We start from the raw sequence: 26254 nt of genomic DNA on the forward strand, positions 1-26254 counted from the left end.
GGAGTCCGGCTGTGAACAGAGCGATGTAACGGCTTCATTTCCCCATTGGGAATTGTTGTCTGACAGTAAGATAAAGCAGTAAGAATGTTATAAATATGTTTTTTAACTAATGTGCTTCATGTTTATACAGCAGTACATTGTTTATCTCCTGTGGTGGTACTTCAGTCTGCTTCTACAAACTTGAAGTGTGTCAGCAGCCATCTATTGTATGTAACACACTGACTATGGATATGTACAACCCCACTTCAAAAAAATTCAAACTATCCCTTTAAGGCGGACCTCTTTATCGGTTTGGTGCTTTTGGAGATCACCTGATATTCTGTTTTGCACTTGGCCCGTTCACATTGCTTCATTCATTTTGTACACTTGTTTTCATTTTCCCAGCCACGCTTCATTAAGTTGCTGTAAATGTAACATCATGTGATTGCTTTTATTCATTGTAGATGACGTGCAATAATTCAACTATAGTGTGAGAATGAGTCGACCGAGAGAATGAGACATTTCTAGTCTGTCTGTGCTTAAATTAATATGTTGACTGTCCGCTGTTTTTGTTACATTAACAAAAGAGGAACAGCATCCGTGGCACATTGTATGCTGCATGTATGAGAGGTTGATGTGTGTGAGGAGAGATACAGTCTGTACTTTGTACTCTAATAAACCAGGCCTTCATTCTTAAATCCATGCATGTTTTTTCCTGTTAAAGCCCAACTTTCTGAAGAAAAAAACAGTGACACCTAGAGGTGTAAAGTAGAAAACACACAACAGTAGCTTAGACCGGTGCTTTACAACCAGGACTGCAAAATAAATTTTAACGGTTTTAATGAGGGCTGGGTATCATTTAAATGAACAAGCTACCAGCACATTTATACTGATACCAATAGAGTACTTCTTTTGATACCTTTTTATTTTCTACTTTCTTCAATACCCATCATGTGAATGGAAGGTGGAGTTCTATAAGATCCCACAGGTGTGTAGTATTGCCATAACTAGGTTTTGGTGGCTGAACTGCCAGCTCCTTTAAGTACAACATGCTTGACTTCACACCACACAATGTGGACTGTAGTACTGTGTTAGTGGACCAATGACAAGTTGCCAATCAAAGTACGGTTGTGACAATTGTTGACAATTGCTTTTTCGAGGTCTGTGTACAAAAAGAATCAATTGCAGGTATTGTTTGACTGAGTAAGTTTCAACACTGCTTAAGTACTGGGTTATTTTGGCTGATGAACTAAAGCAGTGATACCCGACTTGCTTTGCCCTGAAAGCTACTGTTGTTGGAAAAGGGGATTGACAAAGTGTAATTAGGCAGTATTTATGAAAACTAGGGCTGGTTGTCAGTACCTGATACTCAACTTGCTGCTAACAAATCAAATATGGCTACTAATACTGCCTTTGTCAATCCTCTTAAACCTGTCTAAATTTTCTGGATGAACTGTTTGTAATTCCTGTATGTACATGAACTGTAACAAGGGGAGGAGCCATTGCTTCATTTCACAGGTTTACTAGACTGGCAGCAACTAGTTTATATAATTGATCCAAAGCAAATATGTGGCAATTCACACAAATAAGAAGCTGATGAAAGTTATCTGTGTATGTAATTTCTTAAAATAAGTCAACCAGTATTTCTTTCAAATTTTATTTCATGTTAATACCATAAATATACAAAACTCAAACTATTTCACATGCAACAAAGGCCAGACAAGAGTGCATTACGTTTTTCTTTTTACATGTGATTGATAATGGGGATCAAATTTTCAACTTTACAAAATATACAAGTGTCCCTTTTGAATGAGTTTCTTCTCTGATTCAGTGAAATAACATGGACACAAGCCAAAAACACAGTTTTGTGTCAGCAAACTTTAAATACGTGGTTCTGTACTGCGGACCAGCTCGCCAAAACACATCAAGAAATTACCCACTTTGGCATGGCTTCATGTTAACAACTGTTTAAAAGTATAGATACATGGGAATCATGTGGGTGTTTGTAGCAACGAAAAGATGTGTAATATTTTGAGTAAAACATGGCAAGGGAACACATCACAAAGTAAGATTTAAAAACAAATCTAAATGGACATTTGGTAGATTTCTCACAGCTTTTCAGGACATAGAATAACACTTGAGGGAGATTTTTTTTTGTCTTTCACACCAGTCCCACACACATCCTCATCCACACAAGCACACTTCTTGCAGGGTCGAGTTGCAAAGTCATTGAACACTTTTAAATCTAGCTGACGCTATGATCATGTCATTACAAAACCACACAAACATAATACATAATGTGAAAACAAACCAAACAATCTGAAATGCAAACAACTTAAATTATGCCATAAATAAAAACATGTTTGTCTTTTGCTCTAAGCTCAACGTAAAACAAGAAATGTGCAATGAATTTGAAAACAAAATATTTCCAAACAAAAACAATACTGCCAAGATGTATGTCCAAATTATTTGCCTTCAACTTTATAACACTCTGAGGAGTATTCAGCCAATTTTAACGCTCATTCCATACATTTGTGATAACAGCAGTACCAGTCATCAGTCATCCATCATGCACATTTTCACACTCACCACCACTATGAGAGGTGCTAAAGCACGACACAAATGTAACCCACGTCCATATTTCACTTCAGTGACAGTAGTCTGTACAACTTAGTTCTGAATAACACTGTTATTATTGTATATAAATTAATGTATCTTAGTGATAGCACTGGATGTGCATCAAGTCTGATCCTCTGTTATCTTAATTTGGCTATGAAACTTCTGACGCCAGTAACTGACAGAGGAAAAACAAATGACTTCTTTTGTCTGTAAAAATGCAAACGGGCTGTTAGTCTATGTAGTGTACATATACACAGTGTCAATGTTTTTACTATTTTATGTATGCATGTTAATTTCTAGAAAAATCATAGCTTCGCCACCGTCCAGGTCTGTGAGAAAAGGCAGGTCATTTCTCTTAGTTCTTCCTCTGAATGAATGAATGAATGAATGTCCTTACTAAAACACATGACAGCAGGAGGACACGACCCAGCGGCTCTCAGATTCATAGCAGCGTTAGTTTTAAACCGAGTGTGAAGGGCTACAAAAACAACTGAGATGGAGCCACATAGTTGTCTGTTAACACCATGCATACATACATAAAAGAAAATGTGAATATTTCTATTTTTTTCCTGCCTTTAGTGGACCAGGTCATGAAAGTATCTGATACCCCTTTTCCACCAAATTAGCTCTGGCTCTTGAACTGATTCCTGAAGCCTTGGTGGTGAACCAGTCCGTGTTTCCACCAGTTTTGAGCTTAACCACTGTAATCAAGGATGTGTCATTGACAGAGGGCGCTGTAACATGCACAAAGGAAGTAAACGATAGGAGCAAAAACGCGGATGACAATCAGAGCGTTTACAAGCACAGTTACAGTTAAATTAGGCATTGTAATTGGACTTCTGTCCTTGTCCCAGTATACCAGCACTGGTGGCGAGTTGATTTATTGATAGAAGTTTGTCTGACTCCACCACAGAAGGTGGTGATATGTCGAGGCAAGAATCAAACAGAAGATCTGCACACTGAATTAAAAGCGGCCAGTAATTTTTAATTGTGCAACGTTTCGATCTAACAGAGATCTTCGTCAGGCTTTTTCAAATCATCATCACAAAGCGGAGCAAGCAATATAAAGACACAAGCACAATCATCTCTCAGGTGATTGTGATCTGCTTGACTGAGAGTAAATCTACTCTCAGGTGGTGATGCGCCTCTTTTCAGCTGATTGTTACTAGACCTTGTTCACATGTTTAACTTTTCAGCGCTGAACATTTCGTACATACTCTGCGCTTTGCTTTGTACCTTTGTTTTGTTTTCTTCCCTTCTTTTTTTTGTGTTTTTTCTACAAATATATGCTGTTTGACCTCTGGGTCAAAGCCCAGTGTGGGGATAATGGAGTGCAGAATGTCTAGGCCAGTCCAGGTCTCGCTGAGGCGTATACATGAAGGAGAAAATCAACCCTGACTGCATTATCTATGTGTGTTGGTCCGACTTTGAGAATTTCTTCTTTCTGTCGGACTAACATGTTTACATGTGTTTTAAAAAGTACAGTATTAGTAGACTTTTTCTAACATATGTAAATATACTGATTGATTACCTGTGAACTTTTGTTCTGTACAAATATTTGTTTTAACCCAAAGAAACAAGCATGGATCAACCATTAATGGGACTACTTCACACTTTCTGACGATTTCTCACTCACTTGACTTCACCATCCTCTCTTTCCAACCTATCGGATATGACACACCTACTGATGTCATCGAATTTTGCACTTCAGGTCAGGAAAAACCTGTGTTTTTTGGTTTTAGCTGAGAACCAACTTTTTGGATTCTGAACCAAGTTATTTTTGGTCGAAATGCTCTGTAGTTTTCAAAATTATGTGCAGGAACTGAGACCGGTTCCATGTTGATGGAAAAGGGGTATGACCTTTTAGCTTTGTGGGGAGAACTGGTGACCTGGGTGTTCAGCTTGTCTTCACAAATAGATCCAAACATTGTCAATCAGTCAAACAGTCACCGCGACATGCAACAACTTTACAGCTCACGTCTCACAGAAACCAAACCTGACTTAGCCAAAGAAACAGCTTCCTTTAGTGTGCTAAACATGCATGTCGTTATCATGCTGTCAGATCTCAGTATCGCCACAAAGATGCTGCCCAGTTCACATCGCCAACCAAAGTAGCACACAAACTGGAAATAACTGTTCAGCTGACAGGTATCACTGGAGCACTGCTGGCGGTCGCAGACAGGACCTTAAATAAGAACATACCGACACATTTCTACTTGGATGGTATATGTCTCAGAATAGAAGCACAGATGAAGGACAAGGTATAATTTACCTTTTAGATCTCCATGATTCTAAAAAAAAAAAAAAAAGTTCACATTCACACACAGGCCCAGACATTCAAACATACACTGCGCTTTCTGTATGTGACCAAGAAAACTGAACTATGTGCAAAACACTATGATCAGATTATCACTTTTCATAACTCTATACTGTATTACCCAGGCAGGAAGCTGTTTGGAGGTCATCACCATGGCAATAATAAGGTATGCTAGAACTGCGAACCTCTGCCTGACCCAGGACCACCTCTAGGTGACAGAGGAACAGGGAAAGCGAAGGAGCGAGTGAGAGAGATGAGATCCCACACACTCAGAGCATACCTTGAGTCACTTAGTGGATGTTTCGAGGGATGTGAGCAGACAATCATCTGACTGAGAAGCAGACAGGAAGGATGCAGGAGTTGTTCTTTACTGAAATTTGATTTTAAGTGAAGGTGGACAACTCTGGTCACTTTATCTGACTAACTTCTTTGTTATTTCTGGCCTCTGACTCTTTGCACTTTTTGAGCAGGTGCAAGTGTGCGTGCGAGCTAGTGTGCATGGCGATCTTAGCATAACAACATTCATACACAGAATCAATTTGATCTGAGAGCCTGCAGGGCCAGAGTTGTGCATCTCCAACTTTTTGAGTGTGTGTGTATGTGTATGTTAATGCTTGTATGTTTGAGCATGTGAGCATGTATGTGTGAGTGTGTTCAGTTTATGGCTGAGGTTTGAAGGCCCCACGAGCAGCATTGGTGGCAGCGTTAGCTGCTGCGTTGGCGGCTGCAGTCTGAACGGTCTTATTCGACATGACCCCGGTGGCAAACTCCTGCTGAGCCTTCTCAAAACTAGCACCAGTGGTACGATACAGCGCGTGCACCTGCAAAGAGAAGAAAAGGAAATTAGTTGGTGTCAAGTCAAGTGATTTAGATCTACTGCAAGACCTTTAGCAGCATTGAAAGATTCAGTTAGACTGATGTTTCACTTCCTGTCTAATCACAACTCTGACATTTGTCTCAACTAAAGTAGTGACTAATAATGACACACAGTATCCTGTTTGTTCTTTCCACAGTGGTAGTGCTGCTTGGACTAACATCTCCTGTCACTGTCAGTATGTTAGAGTACATCTGTCCACTACAGAGTTGTCATAGTTTAGTATTTTTCATTAGTTTTCATTTTGATTGCATTCTTGTTTTCAATTCAATTTAGTTCCAGTTAGTTTCCAGAGTGAGTTTGCTTGCTTCAATTTAGTTTTTATTGTTTAATAATGTTTAATTTTTAGTAGTTTCAGTATTAGTTTTCTAAATTACAAGATACAAGTATTTGTCAAAAGAAAGACTTAAGAACTTTGCAATAGGTTTACCAATACAAACAAATCACTTTGTGAAGCATTTGGAGATATTCTCAATAAGCATATACACTAATCCCTCTTTATGCTTGATGCATCGACAAATTTGAACATTTGACAAGGAATAAAACTAACTAAATTTCCCATATATTTTTATTTTATTGGTTAGTTTCATACTAACACAATATTCAGTTTCAGTTAGTTGTTGTTCTGTAGTCTACTTTTATATGTTTATTTCACGTATCTAAAATGTTTGTTGTTTTTCACACCTACTTTTAGTTTTGTTTAGCTTTACTTAACGATAATAAGCTTCCAGTCTCCAATATTAAAACAATATGAACATTTATCGATAGACTTCAAACTGCTGGCATCATGAATGTGATTGTAACTTCATTTTCATTGGTTCACATAATGAGATGCTGCCTGCAGTGTTGCAGGTAGAGTCTTTAAAACACATTTGTGATTGCTTTACCTTTTTAAACATGATAAGTGAGCCCACAGACAGTGCAGTGAACAGAGCTGCGATCAGTAACATGATGATGCCCACTGGGATGCTGGTGTTCAGACCAGTTAAAGCTGCGATCCAACCACTTGGAAAACAAAAGAGAGACAATGTGAGCGAACTTCAGAATGCACTCGTAGAGGTACACGATAAGTAAAAGCGCAAAATAATACTCACCATGTTCCCCAGCCAGTAATGCCAATAGTTTGTAAAACGTGAACGCCAAACTGACAGATATAGACGAAGAAGAAGACAAAGAAGCGGAATGAACTGTCACTCCTGTAGTGGAGACAGAGAACGAGGTAGTGAGAAAGCAATGTAAGGGCAAGAAAGTAAAACAAATGGCATTTTTTACAACTCTGTCTCTAAAACATCTTCCTTTCAGTTAATTCTTTATCAATGAATTGTTAGGCACTCTCTACCCATATAGAAAAAAGGGGACTTAGTAAGACTACGGTTAGAAAGGGAGAGGAGAATTAAAATGAGCTTCTACAACCTCGAGAAAGAAGAGCTTTTTTAAAGTCAACTGCCCACCTCGTTTTACTAGTTTAGCACTAGCAAAATACTGCCTTTTGCTTTATCAGAACATTATGGCTGTCTATAGAGACGTGTGTCTGTTTCTTTCCACTGCTGCAAAAAGCGCCGTAATCGTATCTCCTCACCTGAAAGCCCCATAAAGTGGTCTGTACCAGCAGACGAAAGAACAGGGGGTAAACAGCAGGAACCATAGCATGGCCAGGCCAAAATCTACACCGCGAGATGCATCCACGCAGAACCAGGCCAAGCAGCCGAACATGTTTACAAAGAGCGTTCCTGCATGAACTGGTAGAAAAACAACAAAATGAATTTTTCAGTATGAGAACACAACAAATTATATTTTACTCTCAGAAAATCCAATACAAATCTCTGTTTTTAATATCCTTGTGATGAATGAGAAGTCAAGTGTGCTCGATGACAAACCCACTCAAATTTCAGCGTATTTTTTATTTTCTGATTCTGTAGTGAGATGTTTGTTTTGTAAACCCACATGTCGTGATGGGAGTGTGTAAGAGGAAACAATAGATGACAATGATAAAACTGACTTATACAAGAGACAACACTGCCTGTTTTGGGGTGTGTGAGATGATCCACTTACACATCCAAAGGTTGTACATGATCTTGACGGTCTTCTGAAACTCTATAGGAATGTCCACTGCGATATCATGGTAGAAACATGGGCCAACGGGGAACTTCTCTGGCAGGGGAGGCCAGTTGTTCTTACGTCCTGTGTGGACAAAGACAACAATGTTAAAAAAGAACCAGAGCAAAGAATGAATTCTAGGTCATTTACAATGTTGATAGCCTGTGTTATAGCTTCTTTGGTTAAATGTCTATACATATAATATTTCAGGAGATCTGGTGTAGCCAGCGGATGTCTGGGCCAGGACTTCCTCTTCTGTGGTCTGGTCATTTTGGCCAATCTCTAAATATATTTGCAACAATTAAAAAAACAAAATGCTATTCTAAAGCTACACTGTCATCAGGCAATTGTCGATCCGTTCTGTGATGCATTTTGGCTGACGTGGTTTGCCTCTCTAAACTCGCTGTTTACTTGCTGCTAAAACATGATTGGTCAGAACTACTCTAACTACAAACGGAAACCAGAACATTCCTATACCAAATTATTTATTATTAATCTGCAGGAAATTCAATTTAAGTGGACTCATTCATTACAATCTATCAAGTTTAATTTTGGGGATTTCACACTATTGACACAACCATTACCCAATTCACAACTTTTATTTCTTCTTTAAAATATTGCTATTTGAAATACAACAAAAAAACACAAAGTGAAATAAATAATAGTTCATTATGAATCACAATATAATTGTGTGGACTGAATGCTTTGGAGTGATTACTGGTAAATAAATGAAGATTGTTTAATGTGAACTGTATGTGATTTGTGACTTAGAGATATGATGTTAATGACAAATAGAACAAAATGTTGTTGCTGCCATGGTAGAACGACTTAAAACTGTCATAAATAGTCATAATTTATCTTCGATTCAGAATGGCCACTCAGACTCTGAGGTTAATGAGGAAAGTGAGTGAATAAAGCGACTGACTGACTGACCTCCCGCGGCTCCGTGGGACTGTAATTCTCTCTCCCGACGATCGAGCTCTGCCGCTTTCTTCTCCAACTCCTCCTGCCTTCTCAACAACTCAGCTTGAGCACGCGCTTGGTCCTAACACAGACAGAGACATGCTCTTAAAATTCACTGACAGGAGTTATGATATCCAGTCAGGTCAGTAATGAAGGTATTTTTCCACTCAGCTTAGAGGTGTGCTAGTTTGAGAAGGGCGAAAAAGGGGTTATGATTGGAAAAGCACTTTGCTACTGTTGTTAGCTCACACGTCATCTTCAGTTAGTACTAAACTAACTGTAAATGTGTACTGCAAGAGGAACACTACAAGTGGGAAACGGGCATTAAAAGAAATCACACTATTCAAGACATGAAGGGGTACAGAAAACATCACATGAACGACAGTACCTCATTACGCCGCTGTTGGGCCATCAGAAAATAGATGAATATATGGAGAACAAGAGGAAATGTGAACCAGAAACAAAGAAAGAGAGTGTCTGTATGTGTGCTTTAAAAACTAAAATTGATTCAATATATATAAACATGATTTAGCGTGTACCTGAGTCTGTTGCTGTGAGTAAGCCGGCGGCTCTTCTGTTGGCTTCATGATGGCAGGTTGTGTGTTCTGCTGAGAGGGGGCAGGAGTAGCTTTGGGGGCATTCCCAGGGGCCGCCTGCAAACCAGCATAGACCCACTATATTAATATTTGTGCAATCAAAGGACAGACCCTGAATCAAAACTGTAATTAGGCCACAGTCATATTTTGTCAGTGAAATCCTTTGTGACTGAGAGGTGGAGGAAGAGAGAAAGAGGATAGTGGATTAAATGAGGTCAGTGACTCAGAAGCACACGTGCATGCACACACTCATCGATGGCGACGCTAGTTAAGCTGACCGTTCTGGCGTCTGTGAAGGGGTTATACTCCTCCAGACCACCAGGAGGGGCAGAGCGGGTCACCTGCGTCACCGAAGGATCCTAAAGGACAGAGAGGAGCATAAAGGGTTTCAGGGGGGAAAAACTACAGCCACAAAATTAAAAGATCATTTTGGGAGGAAAAATAAACTTAAGGCCCTCATATGCAGAGCAGAAACAAATGCACTCGAATTAAGTTAAAAAGCTTTTATTCAAAACATGACTACTTGCATAAAAACAACTTAAACACTGACCAGTTTTGATCCTAAGGCAGAGATACTGAACTTGCTTTGCTTGGGGGCCACTTTTGCAAAATGACAAGAGGCAGTCGCGGCTGCTGTTTTATGTACTCTGGCACCTTATGTATTCAAAAAGTACCAAAACAATTCCCAGTGTGAATCACTTTATTTTTATTGTGAATTAGAAAATGGTTGGGGGGCCACACGGCTCCCTATTGGGGGCCAGACTTGGCCTGTAGGTCTTAAGTTGAGTATCACTGCCCTAAGGTCTACATCTTTTTCACGCTGATGACCTGAGGGTCAAACTGGTCTGTGTTTTAGGTGTTTTAATGCAAGCAGCCATGTTTTGAATAAAGGCTATTCAACTTAATTCAAGTGCTTTTGCTCCTGATTCACGCATGAGTACCTGACGCTTGTTTTTCCTCCCATGTGCTGACCATTTTCTTCAAAAGCAAATGCATTTTTACTTGAGTTTCATATTACAAAGACAGTCCTTGAGCACAACACTGTCTTTTTCTTGCTTATTTATTGTTGTTGAAAGCTAACCTATAATTTCTAAAATTTCTTTGACAAAAACAACAACACAGCTGACAGTTATCATGGTTGTACTGGCAACAGCTAAGGTGGAAATAGAAAGATGTTTGTACATGAAACATGATTAAAAAAAAGTTCATCTTATTATATGCTTTGTGAAGAAGTCTTTCTTAATTTTGTGACCATTTGAAACACTATGAATGGGACCAGAGGCAGGGGAAACTGGGAAAGACCACTAATAGACCTTTTTCAATGCAGACATTTTGACATGTCACAGTGGGAAAGGCACAGGTGTATTTATAACAGTAATGATAGCTGTGCTCCACTTATATGAGGCCCTGGCATTGTGCATGCTGGCTCACAGAAAGAGCTTACTGGGACCCTTAATGAAACTGAGCCATTGTCAATGTTATCAATTTCACCCGCGTCAAAATGTCTGCTGTGAAAACGGAAGTGGCAGAATGCAACTAAGTACTTTTACTCAAGCACTGTACTTTAAGTGAAAAAAATCAGCTACTTGTACTTTATTTGAGTTTTTCTTTTCATCCCACTTTATACTTTACTCCGCTACATTTCATGTTGTACCTTTTTTTCTGAAAGCTTTAGTTACTAGTTATTTTATGAATTCAGATTTTGATAAAGGAAGAGTGCATTGTGAGTGAGTGAGTACAACTATTGTGATAAACATTTAAGTCATTTACTTGTTTTTTTTCTCTTTGAATAGTTTTGAGTTTTTTTGTGTTTTTTTTTATTCTGATTTGGGTTCTTTGGCAACAGTTTTTACAAACACTTCAGTAATTGTTTCTTTCTTTTCTTTAAGGTTATGATTTGTCTTTTTGTTTTAGATTTTTTCAGACTGGATATTTTTACTTCAAGTACATTTTCCTGATTATACTTTCGGAATGTTACTTGAGTGACATTTTTTAATGCAGGACTTTTACGTTTAATAGTATTATACTATATCTTAATAGAGTATTCACAGTGTGGTATTAGTGCTTTCGCTTAATTAAAGGAACTGAATACATCCTCCACTTCTGGAAAAAGGTCTGCATGAGAGAACAGTCCGTAGTAACCTATCGTGCCCTACTTTGTCGCTTTAAGAGCCAACTTTTCGCAGGTTTTTATCACAACCAAGACTCCACCCACTGATGAACGCACCTGTCGGAAGGGGCGGGACTTCACATTTAAATCACCCGCTCAGGTGTGCTGTTAAGATGAAAACCAGCAGACTGTAGGCACACACTCGTCGTGGCAGGTAAGCTAGTTTACAAGGAAGAATCAACTATTCTGTGCACAACCGTGACACAAATAAACAGCTTGTGGCCTGTAGTTGTCCTATTATGAAAAACATTATCTTAACTATAGGAATTTTTAACGTTTTGCTAGAGAAATCTGTGTACTGTCACTCCACTCAAAGAGAAATAAAGTGTTTCTGACAGTATGTAGTGCTAATATTGAGTGCGGTGTGTGTGCGTGCGGAGTATTAAATTAATGCAAAGTTAAGTTTATATTGGAGCACTACTGTGACACTATACATCTCTAATAACACATTTAAATCTCCCAATCCTGCTTCCAAACTAAATTTTGTATGTACACGATGCATTTAACTGATGCTAACGAGCCGGTTAGCTAACTTATTTACCAAGCTAGCAGGTGCCAGCTAATGTTTACTGACGGTGGGCAGAGCTAGCCGGCTAACATCATGTGTCTTTGTTCTTAGTTGACATTAAGGTTATTAAACCGTTATAAACGCCAACATCATCGACAGAAACGTGCTGTGTAATCATTCTCAGCTTCTTTTACAAACTGAGCCGCTATATAATGCGTTAGTGGTAAGACAAATAATGTGGATGATGTTTAGCTCGTTCGGCTAACTAGCCGGATAGCAAGGAGAAGCTAGCTGTCAAGTTGCTAGCTAAGTCAGTTAGCAGGGATGCTAAAGTAAGACTGGCCTCATTGAGCTGTGAAGCGTACGTAAGCTAGCTCGGAGGCTAGGTTAGCTACCTGAAATGGATTGCTGAAGTCCGGGTCTGCGAACGGGTTGCTGTCAAAATCGGACATTGTACAGCCTTTCTAACAACCGTTTCCTGCGTGAAAGAGCTCCCCGGTTCTCCAGGGAAGGTTCAGTCTCTTGATTTGACTGCCTCTCTCTGCTTGCCCGCAGTCTTCTCCGCCTCCTGCTGATGGAGACCCCTTGCTTAGCAAGCGAGCCAGTAGCACAAAAATGGCAGGAGAGGAAGCGTGATGAGCGGCACCTCCTGCGTCACTGTTTCAGCACCACGGACAGCATGACGCCTGGACAGGTACAGAAACATCTGAACACACCTCTGTAGTGCACCGAGATGAGCAACATCTGTCCTTTCTCTGGTGTCTCACATATAAAGTCACACATTTTATATTTGAGACGTCAACGTTGATGATTTCGTTTAACCCTTACGTCGTCTTAGGGGTCAAAAATTGTTTAACAACAACATAAAAATAAGTTTGACTGCACAGAAAACCCCCTAAATGATCTATTTTCAACATGAAATTTCACGCGAGTTTTCATGGTGCTGCCTGCAGACCTTAGGGCAGCAGAGAGGGTTGATATTTATGCTTTTCTGTCTGTTGTATGTTTTATTTTTGTTTTATTTATTTTTTTTTTAACAATCATACATAGCTTTGTAATAGGCTTCTTTTTTTGACAAATTCAGTGTTTTCTTTTCCCATGAAATTCCTCCATTGTTCTGTATGCTCTTTGGTTGTTTTAACTGAGTCATTTTCTGATGCAGGATGAGGCGCTTTAACAGAAAGTTTGGCATTTGCCCTGCCCTTATCCTGTGAGATTTTTTTCAGTTTAACTTTAAAAATATCAATTGAATCTAGTTTTCTTTACAGAAAATAATGTGATTTAAAGAAAAAGGCCTACTGTATATTTAAAAAAAAGTTTTCTTACAGCCCTAGTATGTGGCTGGTTTGTGTACACTAATTAGCAACCATTTTCCTTGAGGGACTTCTATATAGTTATATAGTAAACTGATTACATATTTTAGGGATATTTTATATTATAGTACATTCATAGCAATAACAGTAGAGAACAACTGATAAACTTTGCAATTAACCCAAATACCTAGTGCAGGAGGTTTGTTTTGGATTAGTAATTGATTCATTAATTAGTAATTTTGAGCAGAGTATTTCCTGTGAATATTGCATCAATGATGAGTTTTCCTGATATTTACTTTTTTATAGGATTCAAAATACCTACAATCATACATGCCTTGAAGGCTTCTTTTTGAAAAATTCCCATGTCAAATTTCATGTCTTCACTGCCTCATGATTAAATAAAAAAAAATGTTGAGCATTAATGCAAACTTAAAAAAATACAGTTGCACTTAGTTATCTTCACATAAATTAATAAAATTTTGAGAAAGGCCAACTGTTTATTTTAAACAGCCCTTAAAATCAAGAAGGCCTCATGACCTCCTGGGAAGCTTTGGCAACCCACAGTGGGCTCAAGACCCCAGGTTGGGAACCAGCGGTGTATTGTTCCAGTCCAGCCGAAAAACTTTAAGCTTTGGTGACCTCTAGTGGCGTTCGGGACCCTCAGGTTATGAGCTCCCTCCCCACAGGGTTAATAACACAGGATCTGCTTTAGCTGATATTGTACTTTAGTGGTGTAACAAATATGCGGTTATGCAAATTCCAAGAAAAACAAACAAACAAACACACACACACAAAAAAAAACAGCAGATGCTCAACCTGAGAGGTTTTGCCACCACTTTGCCAGGTTGGTTTTAACCTTGAGTCCATTTTTGATATGAGTATTTGTACCTAACATTAGCATTTCCATCTTTTTCTACTGTATACTTTCCTAAAGGAAATCTTCTATTTCTTACTCCTCTACATTTTAAAGCTGCAGTTACTTTGGAGATTGAGAGTTTAGACACGAAATGTATGATGAGCTGAGGAATATGAAAATATGATGCATTGCTTCATATAAAAATGTCTATTATTAAAAATAATCAGTGTTGGGGAAGCTACTTTGAAAGCACAGCTTTGCCAGTTACTCCCCACTACAATAAGTAGAGAATCAATGGTTAAATGAAAAAGAAAAAAAAACATTTATTTCCTCTTATGGCCCAAAAATGCTAATAGTTGCAGTAATTTGCACAAAAATGGCAAAAAAGTCATTTAACTACTTTAATCACTATGCAAATATGAATGTAGCTGGACTTAAACAACCTATGGCAAAATGTAGTCGAACTACTGGTTCAGTTGTAGATCACTACTCCCAGCAATGATAATAATACAAAATTAAAAAACACTGACGGGGGCTGTTGATATTTTAACTATATATTTCCCATCATGCTTCTCTAGTTTTATTTTAAGTCAAGTTTTGAATGCACTGCAATTAAGCACACCATTGTGTGCCTGCATTCAATAATGCTGTGAATTATTATTGTTTTAATACCTTTTTTTCTGTATCCCAAAGATGTCACCTCAAATTTAAATTTATAGTTGCCTCACTTTACCATCTCCTTATTTGTTTTCCAGAGATACCCTAAATATTAAAGTATTTTTTCACTGTAGGGAATATTTCTCACAATTAAAACTTAACTATGCCCAAAATACGGTTGGAATTAAAAAGAAAACCTCATTCACATGGTCTGTAAGGTTGACTAAAATAAAGCCAAGGAAATTATTTAACATTTTCTGGGTCAAATTTTTATATTAGTACATACGTACATATGTGTACTGTATGCACACTACAGTGTTTGAGCTCCTGTAGGTCAAATACCACAGCAGTCTCCTCCACATGATGATCGTGATGATTATGTTAATGATGGTAATGATGATGATGAGGATGATGATGTATGGAAGTGTCTGCTGCTCAGTTGGTATCTTGGTTGTGAGAGCTGGAGAGGCGAACCCCGACTCCTTATTTCAGGATATGTAACACTGACCTCTTCCTTGGCAGGAATCCTGGGCAATTTACTGGAAATCATTTTATTTCACTCTTCCTTATGAGAAGTACCAGACCCCCTGAGAGCTCCTGTAGCGGTTATGTTAGTTTCCCAAAACGGCCACTTGGGGGAGCTACGATCCAATAGGTCTCTTGAACCCACTCTGCAGAATCCTTTCTCATTTGCCATCAATTTATTTTCATTCAAACAAAGGGTGACCATGTGAAGAACATCACATCAGTTGACAGCCTGTAAATGTGATTTAAACATTTAAGCACCATTTACTCAGATTAAGTTTCAATTGAAGAACAAATGCTATTAGGTGGAAATCTTACAGTATGTGGTAAATGATGGAGGTTAAAATATTCCCTTTTATTGTTTGAATCCTTTTGCTAATTTTTTTAAACAAAGGCACTGTGTTACTTCGGTTAATAGTGGCTTGTCACATAATATGTTTAACTAACCTTAATCCGCTTTTGTTAATAAGTAACTAAACACCTTCATACCCTGCTAATTTTCTCATTCTGCTTTATGTTATGTACCTACATAATATTTTGCATTGATAGACTCTAGACAAACACAAACTGTGGATTCATTACCATTCAACTCCTGCCCACAAACACACACAACCTCACAAACACACACACACAAAATGAGCATCGGTTCCTTCCCTAATCTTGTATTAATGGACCCAATCACAGACTCTATGAATAATCAATGGCCAGTGGTCTGCAACCGCAATGCCGAGACCTTGAGTGAAACTGAATTTTCCTAATAAGACACACATACACTCACACACCTTGAGGCCCTAATAAGCACTAATGCACTGTGGGTTGAGAATACGTCATATGGTTTGTTTGCTGCAGAATGTGGAAGATAAACATGCTGTACAACGTGTGTGTACGTATCTACTGTATATGTGTGTATGGAGAAGAAAAGTATGATAACAGGTCTGTCCTTGCACACTCTCTTCTGCCTTTTCTTATGCTGCTTTCCACAGATGACTCTGTGAGGAAACAACCGCTTTGGCTAATAGCTGCTACATTAGTCTCTTAACCAGCTGGTCATGGCCATTTAGAAATGTTCATTAGGTCGTGGACCAGAGTGGATAGGTGTGATAGTTCACTCCCCACTGTTGACTGCGGAAAGACAGAAAGAAGAGACAGACAGACAGATGGAGAGGAAGAGCGAAGCAATTTACTGGCCAAAATGACGACCAAGTGTTAAAAGCCGCAGATGCAATTATCGTCATATTGCCCTGAATAAGAACCTTGTGCATAATTAGATCTCATTAAGGTCTATGAGTGTTATTTTAGGGCTCTGAAAAGGTTGGATAAGCAGGACTTGATATTATGGGTTATTAATGCTGCAACATCTGGTGTCATTCTGGCAGTAGTCCGATAGTCATGTGGATGGGCTGGAAAATTCAGTTGTGAACTGATGTTATGACCATATAGTAAAATGCATTTTTCTTAAATAACGATGTGGATGGTGATATAACTTCTGTATTTAGATATGTGGTAATGTATAGCTTTGTATATGGTGTGTGTATGCAGGCGGATTTGTTTGTGCTGTTGACCAGTCAGAGCAGATTACACACCGCAGAGGGAAACGGCGCTCTGTCGCCGGAAAAGCGATTGATTCTCCATTTCCATATTAATGAGCAGATTTGTTAAGAGCCTGCAGGAGAGGGAGAAAATAACAGGGTCTTCATAGGGCACGACATTTATAAATAAAGCTGATGCAGAGAAAAATGGAAATTAAACCTTTTAGTTTAATAAATTTGAGGCGTCCGCAGCAAAGCGAGCGATTTGCATTTCCATTTGTGGCCAAATAATGAGAGTGTGGGTCCATGATGAGCTTGCTAGTACTGCTTTTGGGTCTCAAACAGTCAGACAATCACTCCAGCGTGCAGCCCTCCACATCAATGTCATTAGCTCAGGCTGTTAACTCTGCTACTTGGCTTTCTAAGATTATTTGGTGGACTAGAGATTCCTATTGTCACTGTGAATGAGGAACAGGATTACACTCAAAGTAAAATTTATTCTGTATTTCCAACCTGGATGTGTCTATATCTTTTCCCTTGAATATTCAACATCCTCTATACATCCAGGTGTCACTTTAAAATGATCCTTTGTTGTTTTAAAACAACCCTGTCAGAAAGAGTCTCTGTCTTTCGCTCTGCCTCTCTCATAAACACCTGCACTTAGACACACACACACACACACACACACAACACGCGACTCACACGCGCACACACAAAGCATCACTGATTGAATTTATTGGGGAATGGATGTTGACTAGACCACTCCAAGTAGGCTAGATTGTTGTTGTTCCCAGATTGACAGACAGACCCAGAGCGGCTGATTGAAAGTGCCTTTTAGCTTGCTCTCACTGTATATTTGATTTGGCAAAATGGAAGGGGAGTCCAGTCTTTTCCCAGGATGCAAACACAAGTCCCTGTGTTTGTGTGGGTGTACGTTTGTATTTGTGCGTGCTTTGCGCACATCGACTAGTGGATGCTTTAGTAAATGCTGCATAAAATATACCCCTTTCAGGTATTAATTGAATAATGCAAGCACTCCTCTTGTCAGCCATCAAGTGGGCCACTTTCTCAGTGGCCTGTGCTGCTCTCCTTGCCCATGAATTGACTAGATTTATCTGTGTTGTTCCAGCCAATGGATGCCATTTGTTCCAAATGTTTGACATAAACATGCAAAGAGCAGAGGCGTGCACTCATAAAATAAGCTTCTAGACTGTTGTTTTACAGCCCAAAGGGACCGATGGAGGGGGGGGGCTCTCAGCCTATCAAATCATGTGGAGCTCTTGCTGAGCCAACGGCGTGTTTAAGTTCTCTTTCAACCAATGATGTGATGAAAAGGAACAATTGCCACCATAAAGAAAGAGGAAAGGGGGAGAAAGGGAAAAGGAGCATGGAGGAGAGAGACGGAGTGCTCTGGGTGGACGGAGAGTGCAGTTGGAGGAGAGATGTGCAGCGTTGTGCTAAATATGCATACTTATTTTCCATGCCTTTAATGGGACACATCTCATTGGGTGCCTTATGTCTGCTTCCAAACTATAAAAGATATTTAGCTTTACACCTGCAGGAAATTCCCCATAATAAAGACAATATTGGCATATGGAGGCTTTGCTGAATCTGCTGTATGCGTTCTAGTGCTGTCAAGACACCCATGGCATTAATGCAGCTTGAAAATAAATAAAACTGATTACTCCAGATTTATATATACTTTTATTTTTGTGCGGAAGTGATGAGAAAATCAAACTAATCACGATATCCCTTAATTTAAGTGCTACAGTTTTTGCAGACTTACATGCTCCACTCTGTTGTTGTCTATATTATGTGTATGGATTAGACTCAGGTGTGTGCGTGCACGGGTTCGTGCATGTGTGTCTGTGCGCATTGAGGTTCGATTTGCTGATTTAGCACCTCTCTAATTTTCCACGGGGTAATATTTGCCTTACCTGCCGCCATCTGTTTTTATTATCCGGGTGAATATGTTTGTCTAAGGATATCAATAATCATAAACAAAGCCATGACTCTTTCACCTCTCCCTCTGCAAACTCCTCTCGATATCTGCGGCTGTCTCTCACACAAGGCTGCTTTCAGCTCGTGCTCTGATTGCACACAGTCTACATATTTCAACGTGTAATTGGTGAAAAGCAAACATTATCAACCCCAGTTTCTGTCAAACTATGCGCACACACACACACAGATTCGCACACACTGTGCCGTGGCTCATGCCTTGACTGAGTGTGTGCTCTCCTATTACAGACAGTAATTACCGTCAGTCACCCTGTGTGTCCATAACAAGCCAGCATAATGCCCTAATCAGGCCTGGATTAATCCAACCCTCTCTCTAATCACTCTAAAAGTGATTTATATTGTTTTTCCTGTTCGGAACAAATGAAATCTGTAGCCTAAATTAATACTGGCTTTTCATCACTGGGAAGTTAAAAAGCCAGTAACCATCACATTCTTGTCATTAGGGCTGCATCTGAGGAGACATGCGCACAGACAGAGGCACACACACACATGCTCACATATGTATTTAAGTATGAAGGAAAAAATATATAATGTAATATTCCATTAACTTGGCACACTAATAACATTAGTCCTGTGCTGTGAAAGGCTTTCAGACCAAGCAAATGGGGTCATTAGAGGAATAACTAAAATTTTATTGCTACTGTTTCATATTGCATATCCTGAGTAATTACAATCAGAAAATGGTTGCTGATAAATTACTTTTACATTGTACAATTGTACCTGCGTTTTCTGTGAACTTTTTTTAAACTGTAAATTAAGTGCACAGAGAGTTGGCCAGCCTCATGTATGTCAGCATAGGAATATTTTTGCACTGTAATGGACATGAAATCTTTTTTTTATCCATCTAACAATTATTCTGATGAAAAATGCTCTATATCATTCTGTACAAGTCATTTGTCAAATTGTATCAGCCACAATCTTGCAATTTCGTGGTCCCGAGCTTTCGTTTAAGAAAGCATGCCTCCTATTTTGGTCCATGCCTCCTACTTTGTTCATTTCGATTGTTAAACAAATCAATTCCAACCCTGACTCACTTCCCATTGTTTTTCATTATGAAGAACGAAGGCCGGACACGAATCATAACAGAACCCTGAAATTTCCCTTTCACTACTCCGTCTGTGCTCGGAATACAAACCAACTCACAAGACGCACATTTAACAAATGCAAATTGTGTGCCAATCTGGTTGAGCTATCTGGGGCTCCTGGTTCCATATTCATTTCCTCCACCCCACTGTTCGCAAACTCCAAAAACAATCCTGGGGTTAACCTGAGAGGGAAAGGAAATGGGGGTCTGACAGTGTCCACTGTCTCGCTCTTTTCTTTTCTCCTTTACCTCTTTCTCTACCACACGGTCTCTCACCTTTGCTCCCCTCTCCTTCCTCCCCCTCTGCTCCCCTCAGTCCCCTCTCCCCTGTTCTCTTCATGCTGTGTAATTCTCATCTTACACACTCTGTTGCTCCGGACTATGAATAATGCATGGCGTGTGAGAAATCCTCAATCTCATGCTTGGCTCCCAGCGAGCATTACGGAGCTTGCATCTCTATTACGGAGATGAATAGGAGAGAGGGGAATATCGCATAGGATACGCTCTAACTTCATTGTTTGTTTTTCAGCATTAAAGCTCCAGTCTGGGATTTCTTTAAGTACATATGAATTATGTATATAAATACACAAGGAGAGGCTTTCTGATGAAAACTAATATTGTCAAAACTTGAATGTACCATATCGTCACCATTTTTCTCCAGTATCACAATACAAATAGATATGAACAACAAGAGTAAAACTATTTACAGCTTCAGAATAGATTTAAAATTCATGTGCTTGTATCCCGCCAGCCCTTGAAAAATAATTTATTTTCAGTTAATCAATTTTTTTTATAGAGAACCACTTTAAATTCAATCAGATAAAGCTATAAAAAGCAGATCCATAACATTTTTTTTGTGCTGCAGTGTGTTTCAATTCTGTAGGTTTTTATATTTTTTATTTTTACTCTCTGTGATTTGATTTTATGGAAATGATAAGATGGCAACGGCACGGACAAAATGCATTTATGCATACAGGAGTCTGGTTAGGTGAATGAATCTCTGTCTGTGTGGGTCCTGCCACTGGAAATGAGCTTATAGCAAAAATACTACGAATGCAGATAACAAAGCGTGATCAAACTGCTGCTCACAGCTGAAAAAGGACAAAAGCACTTTGACAATAGATCAAGTTAATGTCAGTTCTGTTCAATCCAATCTCATCAAATGCAGGAACAAATGACATCTTGAAACTTTATGCAAAAGTTGTGTAAAGTGTAAACCAATGACGTCATGTGCTATGTTACCTGTAATGTGAATTCAAACAGTTAAAAACGGCTTTACAAGCTTTTTGACAATCTTTCTTGATCTGTTGTTGGCCTTTTCTTATTGACTGTACAGAAATTAGTCATAAACCCCAGATATTAGTGAGCATTTTAGCACTCCGAGCTCCCTCGTCTAGAAGTCAGTGGATTTCTTGAATAGGTTTTTAGTTAGATGCCTGGAATAAGGTCTGTGGTCAACACCAGCTTAAGTGACTTTCTCTTTTTGTATAAAATATGGCATAAAATATGTCAGTTCATACCCCACTCACAAATTTGGAAGCTTTGATGTGTCAGGCAATTTCTAACAAGTGACTAAATGACACTACAAAGCATCATCACAGAAAAGACACAACACATTTAACAAGTGTCAATTGACATGTCGTCCCAGAATGTCAACAACAAATGCAGTAGGATAAGTAGAAGTGAACAGCACTGACCAAACAGCGATATTTTACGAATTGAGGTGAAAATGTGTAAAATTCCATTGGGTTTTTGTTGATGAAAATGGGGCGATTTTCACCTCAGTGTTGTCCTACAAATAAATATCATCCTTTTTTTAATACCACAATTGTTCTGAAGAAAGAACAAACAGAAGATTTGGGTTCTTTTGAGAACCTTGCTGCTTCTGAGCGAATGTTATGCATGTGTTATATATATATCGTATGTGTGTGTGTGTGTGTGTGTGTGTGTGTTGCTGTACTGTGTGAGCCACACTACGACATAGACTCCATGTTTTATGGAGTGTGTACATGCGATAAAAGCACTGAAGAGTTAAAGTGCTTTTCTACCATGCTCAAAGCCATGTGTCAGCACTAGACCACTAAATCCACACAATTCCCTTGAACAGTTTCCCTTCCTCTGATAGTCTATCATTCCTCTGTTTCAGGTGGCTGGCCACTGTGGCTGACAGGGCTGAGTCCTTGAGGAGATCATGTGTCTGTGGAAAGTACAGGACAAACACTGATGTTTGAGCTTTCAAACCAATGTCCCTGTTGTTGCCTTTTCTGTCTGTCTCTGCTGTATTTCATTGAATGTCTTTGTGACTGAGATTCACCGCTTGGCACATGATTTTGCCTTGTTGTAGTGCTTTTAAGTATCATCTACGATGTAGAGGATAAGATACCATCACTGATGTTATAAGTGTAGTTCTTTCTCCTCTTTCTGATGCGCTGGAATATGCTCCTTATATTTCACCAATCTTTTTATTTTCCATCTTTATGTTCTGCTTCATCCAGTACCTCACATCATTTGTAATCTAAAGCAGGGATAGAGAATATTATAGATAAAAACCTCCCCATTATTCCATGGTGCTGAAATCTTACAGAAATATGCCTCCCATTTTGGTAGACATGGCTTACTCTTTCTGTCTTTTTCATGCCCATTTTGGCTGACGCCCAGATGAATCACACTAACGACCTGGGCCCTGTGCTGCAGCACTGCTCGGAAATTAATATCTAAGGAATGGAGATATAGGGCAAATAGATGAGAATAGGAACCCGATATTCACTCTTGGGTACTACGTGCTCAGGCACAGACACACACACACATACATGCACTCGCATACTCTGCACACAGAGCCTGACAGGCAGGCTATTATCCCCCAGCCCGGGCTGCCGTAATTGGCTATCGCTTTTTACAAATGTGGCTCCGTCTGACTCGCATATCAGCTCCCGTCTCATCAACCGTGTAGGGGTCACCATGTCCGTGCTTGTGCTTGTGTGTGTGTGTGTGTGTGTGTGGTGTATGTATCTGTATAGATGTGCATGTATATATGTAGGGGTCACTGGTGTGCCCATCCCTCTCATGTCTCCATTTCACATGCTCATTTATGTCCATGCTAAACGAGCCAACGGATGCTAAGTGTGTCAGTGGCGGGCTCCTTTTTTAAGCAGTGCCGGAGTATTTAGCCATTAGTCTGCTAATAGCATCAAGATCATTCCAACACCGGCTAGCTGATGATGAAATATTAGCTTAGCTCAGGCTGTCATTAGTTAGTCTGGGCTTGCCTTGGAGGTCAGGTCCATCTTATTTCCTCACACACTGAGATCAAACCCAGTTATTAACTGAATGTGCAGATTCATTTCTTAATTTTGTCAGTTTGTAAAGAAAGTACATTTTTTCGATCTGTCAAAGAGTACCGCAACTAATATTTTCAGGTGTCAGTATTGAAGCCCGGTTATTCATATAATGCTCCAAAAGGAGCAGTCCTCTCTTATCTGCTCGGGTAGTCCTGATGTAATTTTTATTTGACAGTTGACAGTGTGGAGATAGAAACACGGTTAGAGAGAGGGGGGCAGGCCATGAAACAAAAGTCCCCAGCTGGAACTGAACAGAGGGCACTGCAGTCATGTGGTATGTATCAAACAGAATATCCACAAACTGTATTAAAAGCAGAGTAGTGCTTTATGGTGATGGTTTGAAAATGCCTGACAAAGATCTTCGTTAAATTGAAAGATTGCACGGTTAAAAATTACTGGAGCTTTTAATACAGCGTGTGTATCTTCTGTTTGATATTTGCCTCAATTTGCCCGCCCAAAAATGTGTTTATACAAATTTTAAGCTTAAACAATAACTATATACTATACTTTTTTTCCAGGGATGCAAATAGACATCAGTGTTTTGTTACGGCTTACATCTAGAGCTGCAGTTAAAACTTACTTTCATTACAGATTAATCTGCCAATTAATTTCAAGATCGATCAATTAATCGCTCAGTCCATAAAATTGTAAAAAAAAAAAAAATTGTGAAAACAATGCTCATCACAATTTCCTAGAGCTCACAGTAAAACCTTTAATTTTCTTTTTTTATATCCAAGAGTCCAAAGCCCAAAGAACCTTAATATACTATTATAACTGACAAAGAAAATCAACTGGAATGATTAATTAGTTATCAAAATAGTTGCCACTTAATTTTCTTTTGGTCGATTAATACATTATTCAACTAACTTTTGCAGCTCTACTTGCGTAGAACAAGTATATCCTTAATCATACTACTTTTTAATAACCAGAACTAACACGGTTTGCCACTTCTGACATTAAAACTTTTATTTGTAACTTTAAATCAGTGAAAATTTGTATTAAGATAAAACAAAACTGAGACAGAGGGGAAAACCACGTGAGAAAAGACCTTAGATTCTCTTTGACTTGAAAAAGATGCATTTTTTTATACGCCATGGGTTATTTTAAATATTGAGTAATCTTATTTTTAAGTGTAAATGTTCCGAATCCCACTTACTATAAAAGTATGGATGGGTCTTAAATCATGTTTTGATTTGAGGTATATGCATTTGGTTTAGCTTTTGTACAATTAGGCCTAATTTAAAATACCACTTGCTGTACATCCCCTTTACCTAACAGAATGCAGATAAAGAGTCAAGCACTGTAAGATCACCTACAGTAAGATCAACATTATAATGTAGTCAAATATAGTACAATGATCGGTTCTAATGATTTGTATAATTACATTACCCCTATAATATATTAAAGGAAAAGACCACCTAAATTAACAATTCAAGTAAGTTATTTCCACGGCCAAGGAAAATCCAATCAATATTTGTGAGCATGAGCAATTCCTTAACAAACACAGACGCCTGAGAAGTCTCAAACTTGTCATGTCATAGGATATAAAGTCTCGAGCTACTCCATAGACAACGAATGGTAGCCTGATTTTGTCGACCCACATTTTGTTTGTTTGCTTTCTTTTATGGCCAAATGAACTTTAGCCTATTCTATTATAGCGTTCTCAGTCCTGAAACAAAAAATGTACCCATATACTCAGAACGTTCCCCTGGCTGTTCTCAGTGTCCTCTAGAACATCTTTCCCAATTCATTGTCTATGGAGCAGCTCCACACTTTACACTTGATGACATCACAAGTTTGAGGTTTACCACTCTAGTTTTTGGATTTGGGAGAGTTAATAATAATCTGGACTGTCTTTGACCATAGGACTAACATGTATACATTTTGAAAATGGGCATAGTTCCCCTTAAATGAACAATTAACAACCCAATTTCAACATTTAAAGAACTCAGATTTAATTCTCTCCATTAAATAAATTCAAGAGATGTCCTGCAGCTTTTACACCATGCTGTCCTCTGTCAAGTTGACGTGTAGTGGATGCAGCAGAAACACAACACTAAAATGATGCTAGAAATATGTTCACACCTGTAAGTGGCAGACAGAGTATTTAATATGTAAAGATTAGTGCATCTAAGATAGGGTTAAATGACTTTCGTACTGACATAATTGCACAGTGTGGAATGACTTGTGAAGGTAGTGATTATTTTAACCGTGTGTCTGCTGGTCTTTAAAGTCTTAAATTTGAACTTTTGATGTCTTAGTTGCTACAAACATTTTATCTGATTTTATTTATCCATCTTGTAATTTCTCTTTGTCAAAATGAGTCAAGCTCTTCTTTGTTAAAGTCCACATTTCTGATGTCAAGGACATCTTGGTTACTTACAAAATAGGGACAAAAGGGAGGAAGGAAAGGTGGAAAGATGGACTAATTAAGGAATGGGAGGAAAGAAAACTGGATTTTGTTCTTAAAATCCTTTTAAGTTAAAAAAAAAAGACCTTGTTTATCTTCAAGTATATCATAGGCTCCATTTTTAAGTAGGTGTTAATGTAACGAAGAAGTGCTTGCTTTTTTATTACCAGCATTTACTCGTATTTGTACTTTAAATTCTTAAGTATCAAAATAAATTTTAGGATATTAAATGTACTTAAGTACACTAAATATCAGGTAGATATCAGATATACTCAGGTAATATTTGAATATTTGACTTTAACTTCTACCAAAGTCATTTTCTGGTAGGATCTCTGTACTTTTACTCAAGTTTGCCTTTCAGGTACTACATTCACCACTGTATATACCACTTACCTTTATA

The 26254-nt window shown here is 38.7% G+C and overlaps 2 protein-coding genes across 3 annotated transcripts in view; one reads left to right on the forward strand and one right to left on the reverse strand.

Annotated features, from left to right (window-relative positions):
• Positions 1-1622: 1622 nt before the first annotated feature.
• Positions 1623-12727, reverse strand: LOC121944009 (secretory carrier-associated membrane protein 1-like). 2 transcript variants are annotated; one of them, XM_042487656.1, is made up of 10 exons: positions 12519-12727; positions 9724-9804; positions 9389-9502; positions 9238-9249; positions 8820-8931; positions 7842-7970; positions 7369-7528; positions 6884-6985; positions 6677-6794; positions 1623-5736 (listed from the first exon to the last, which is right to left on the reverse strand). In XM_042487656.1, exons 1-10 carry the CDS (start codon positions 12573-12575, stop codon positions 5575-5577), a joined length of 1047 nt encoding a protein of 348 aa, XP_042343590.1. In that variant the 5' UTR covers positions 12576-12727; the 3' UTR covers positions 1623-5574. The 2 variants fall into 2 exon arrangements, with proteins under 2 accessions (XP_042343590.1, XP_042343591.1); XM_042487657.1 differs by lacking the exon at positions 9238-9249 and having other exon boundaries at positions 12519-12725.
• A 7-nt stretch (positions 12728-12734) lies between these two features.
• Positions 12735-26254, forward strand: part of LOC121944011 (homeobox protein orthopedia B-like) — a 67140-nt gene continuing 53620 nt past the window's right edge. Inside the window, exon 1 of the mRNA XM_042487659.1 lies at positions 12735-12817. The gene's annotated coding sequence lies outside the window, so the exon portion shown is untranslated. The remainder of the gene's footprint in view (positions 12818-26254) is intronic.

Source organism: Plectropomus leopardus, chromosome 6, assembly GCF_008729295.1.
Source record: "Plectropomus leopardus isolate mb chromosome 6, YSFRI_Pleo_2.0, whole genome shotgun sequence".
NCBI classification, from domain to species: domain Eukaryota; kingdom Metazoa; phylum Chordata; class Actinopteri; order Perciformes; family Serranidae; genus Plectropomus; species Plectropomus leopardus.

Excerpts from the sequence above, each read along its gene's own strand:
- LOC121944009 (XM_042487656.1), bottom strand. The coding sequence starts at position 12,575 with ATGTCCGATTTTGACAGCAACCCGTTCGCAGACCCGGACTTCAGCAAT. Across the intron at positions 9,503-9,723 it reads CCTTCACAGACGCCAGAACG|GCGGCCCCTGGGAATGCCCC; the intron begins GTCAGCTTAACT and ends GCTGGTTTGCAG. Across the intron at positions 6,795-6,883 it reads ATTACTGGCTGGGGAACATG|TGGTTGGATCGCAGCTTTAA; the intron begins GTGAGTATTATT and ends TTGTTTTCCAAG.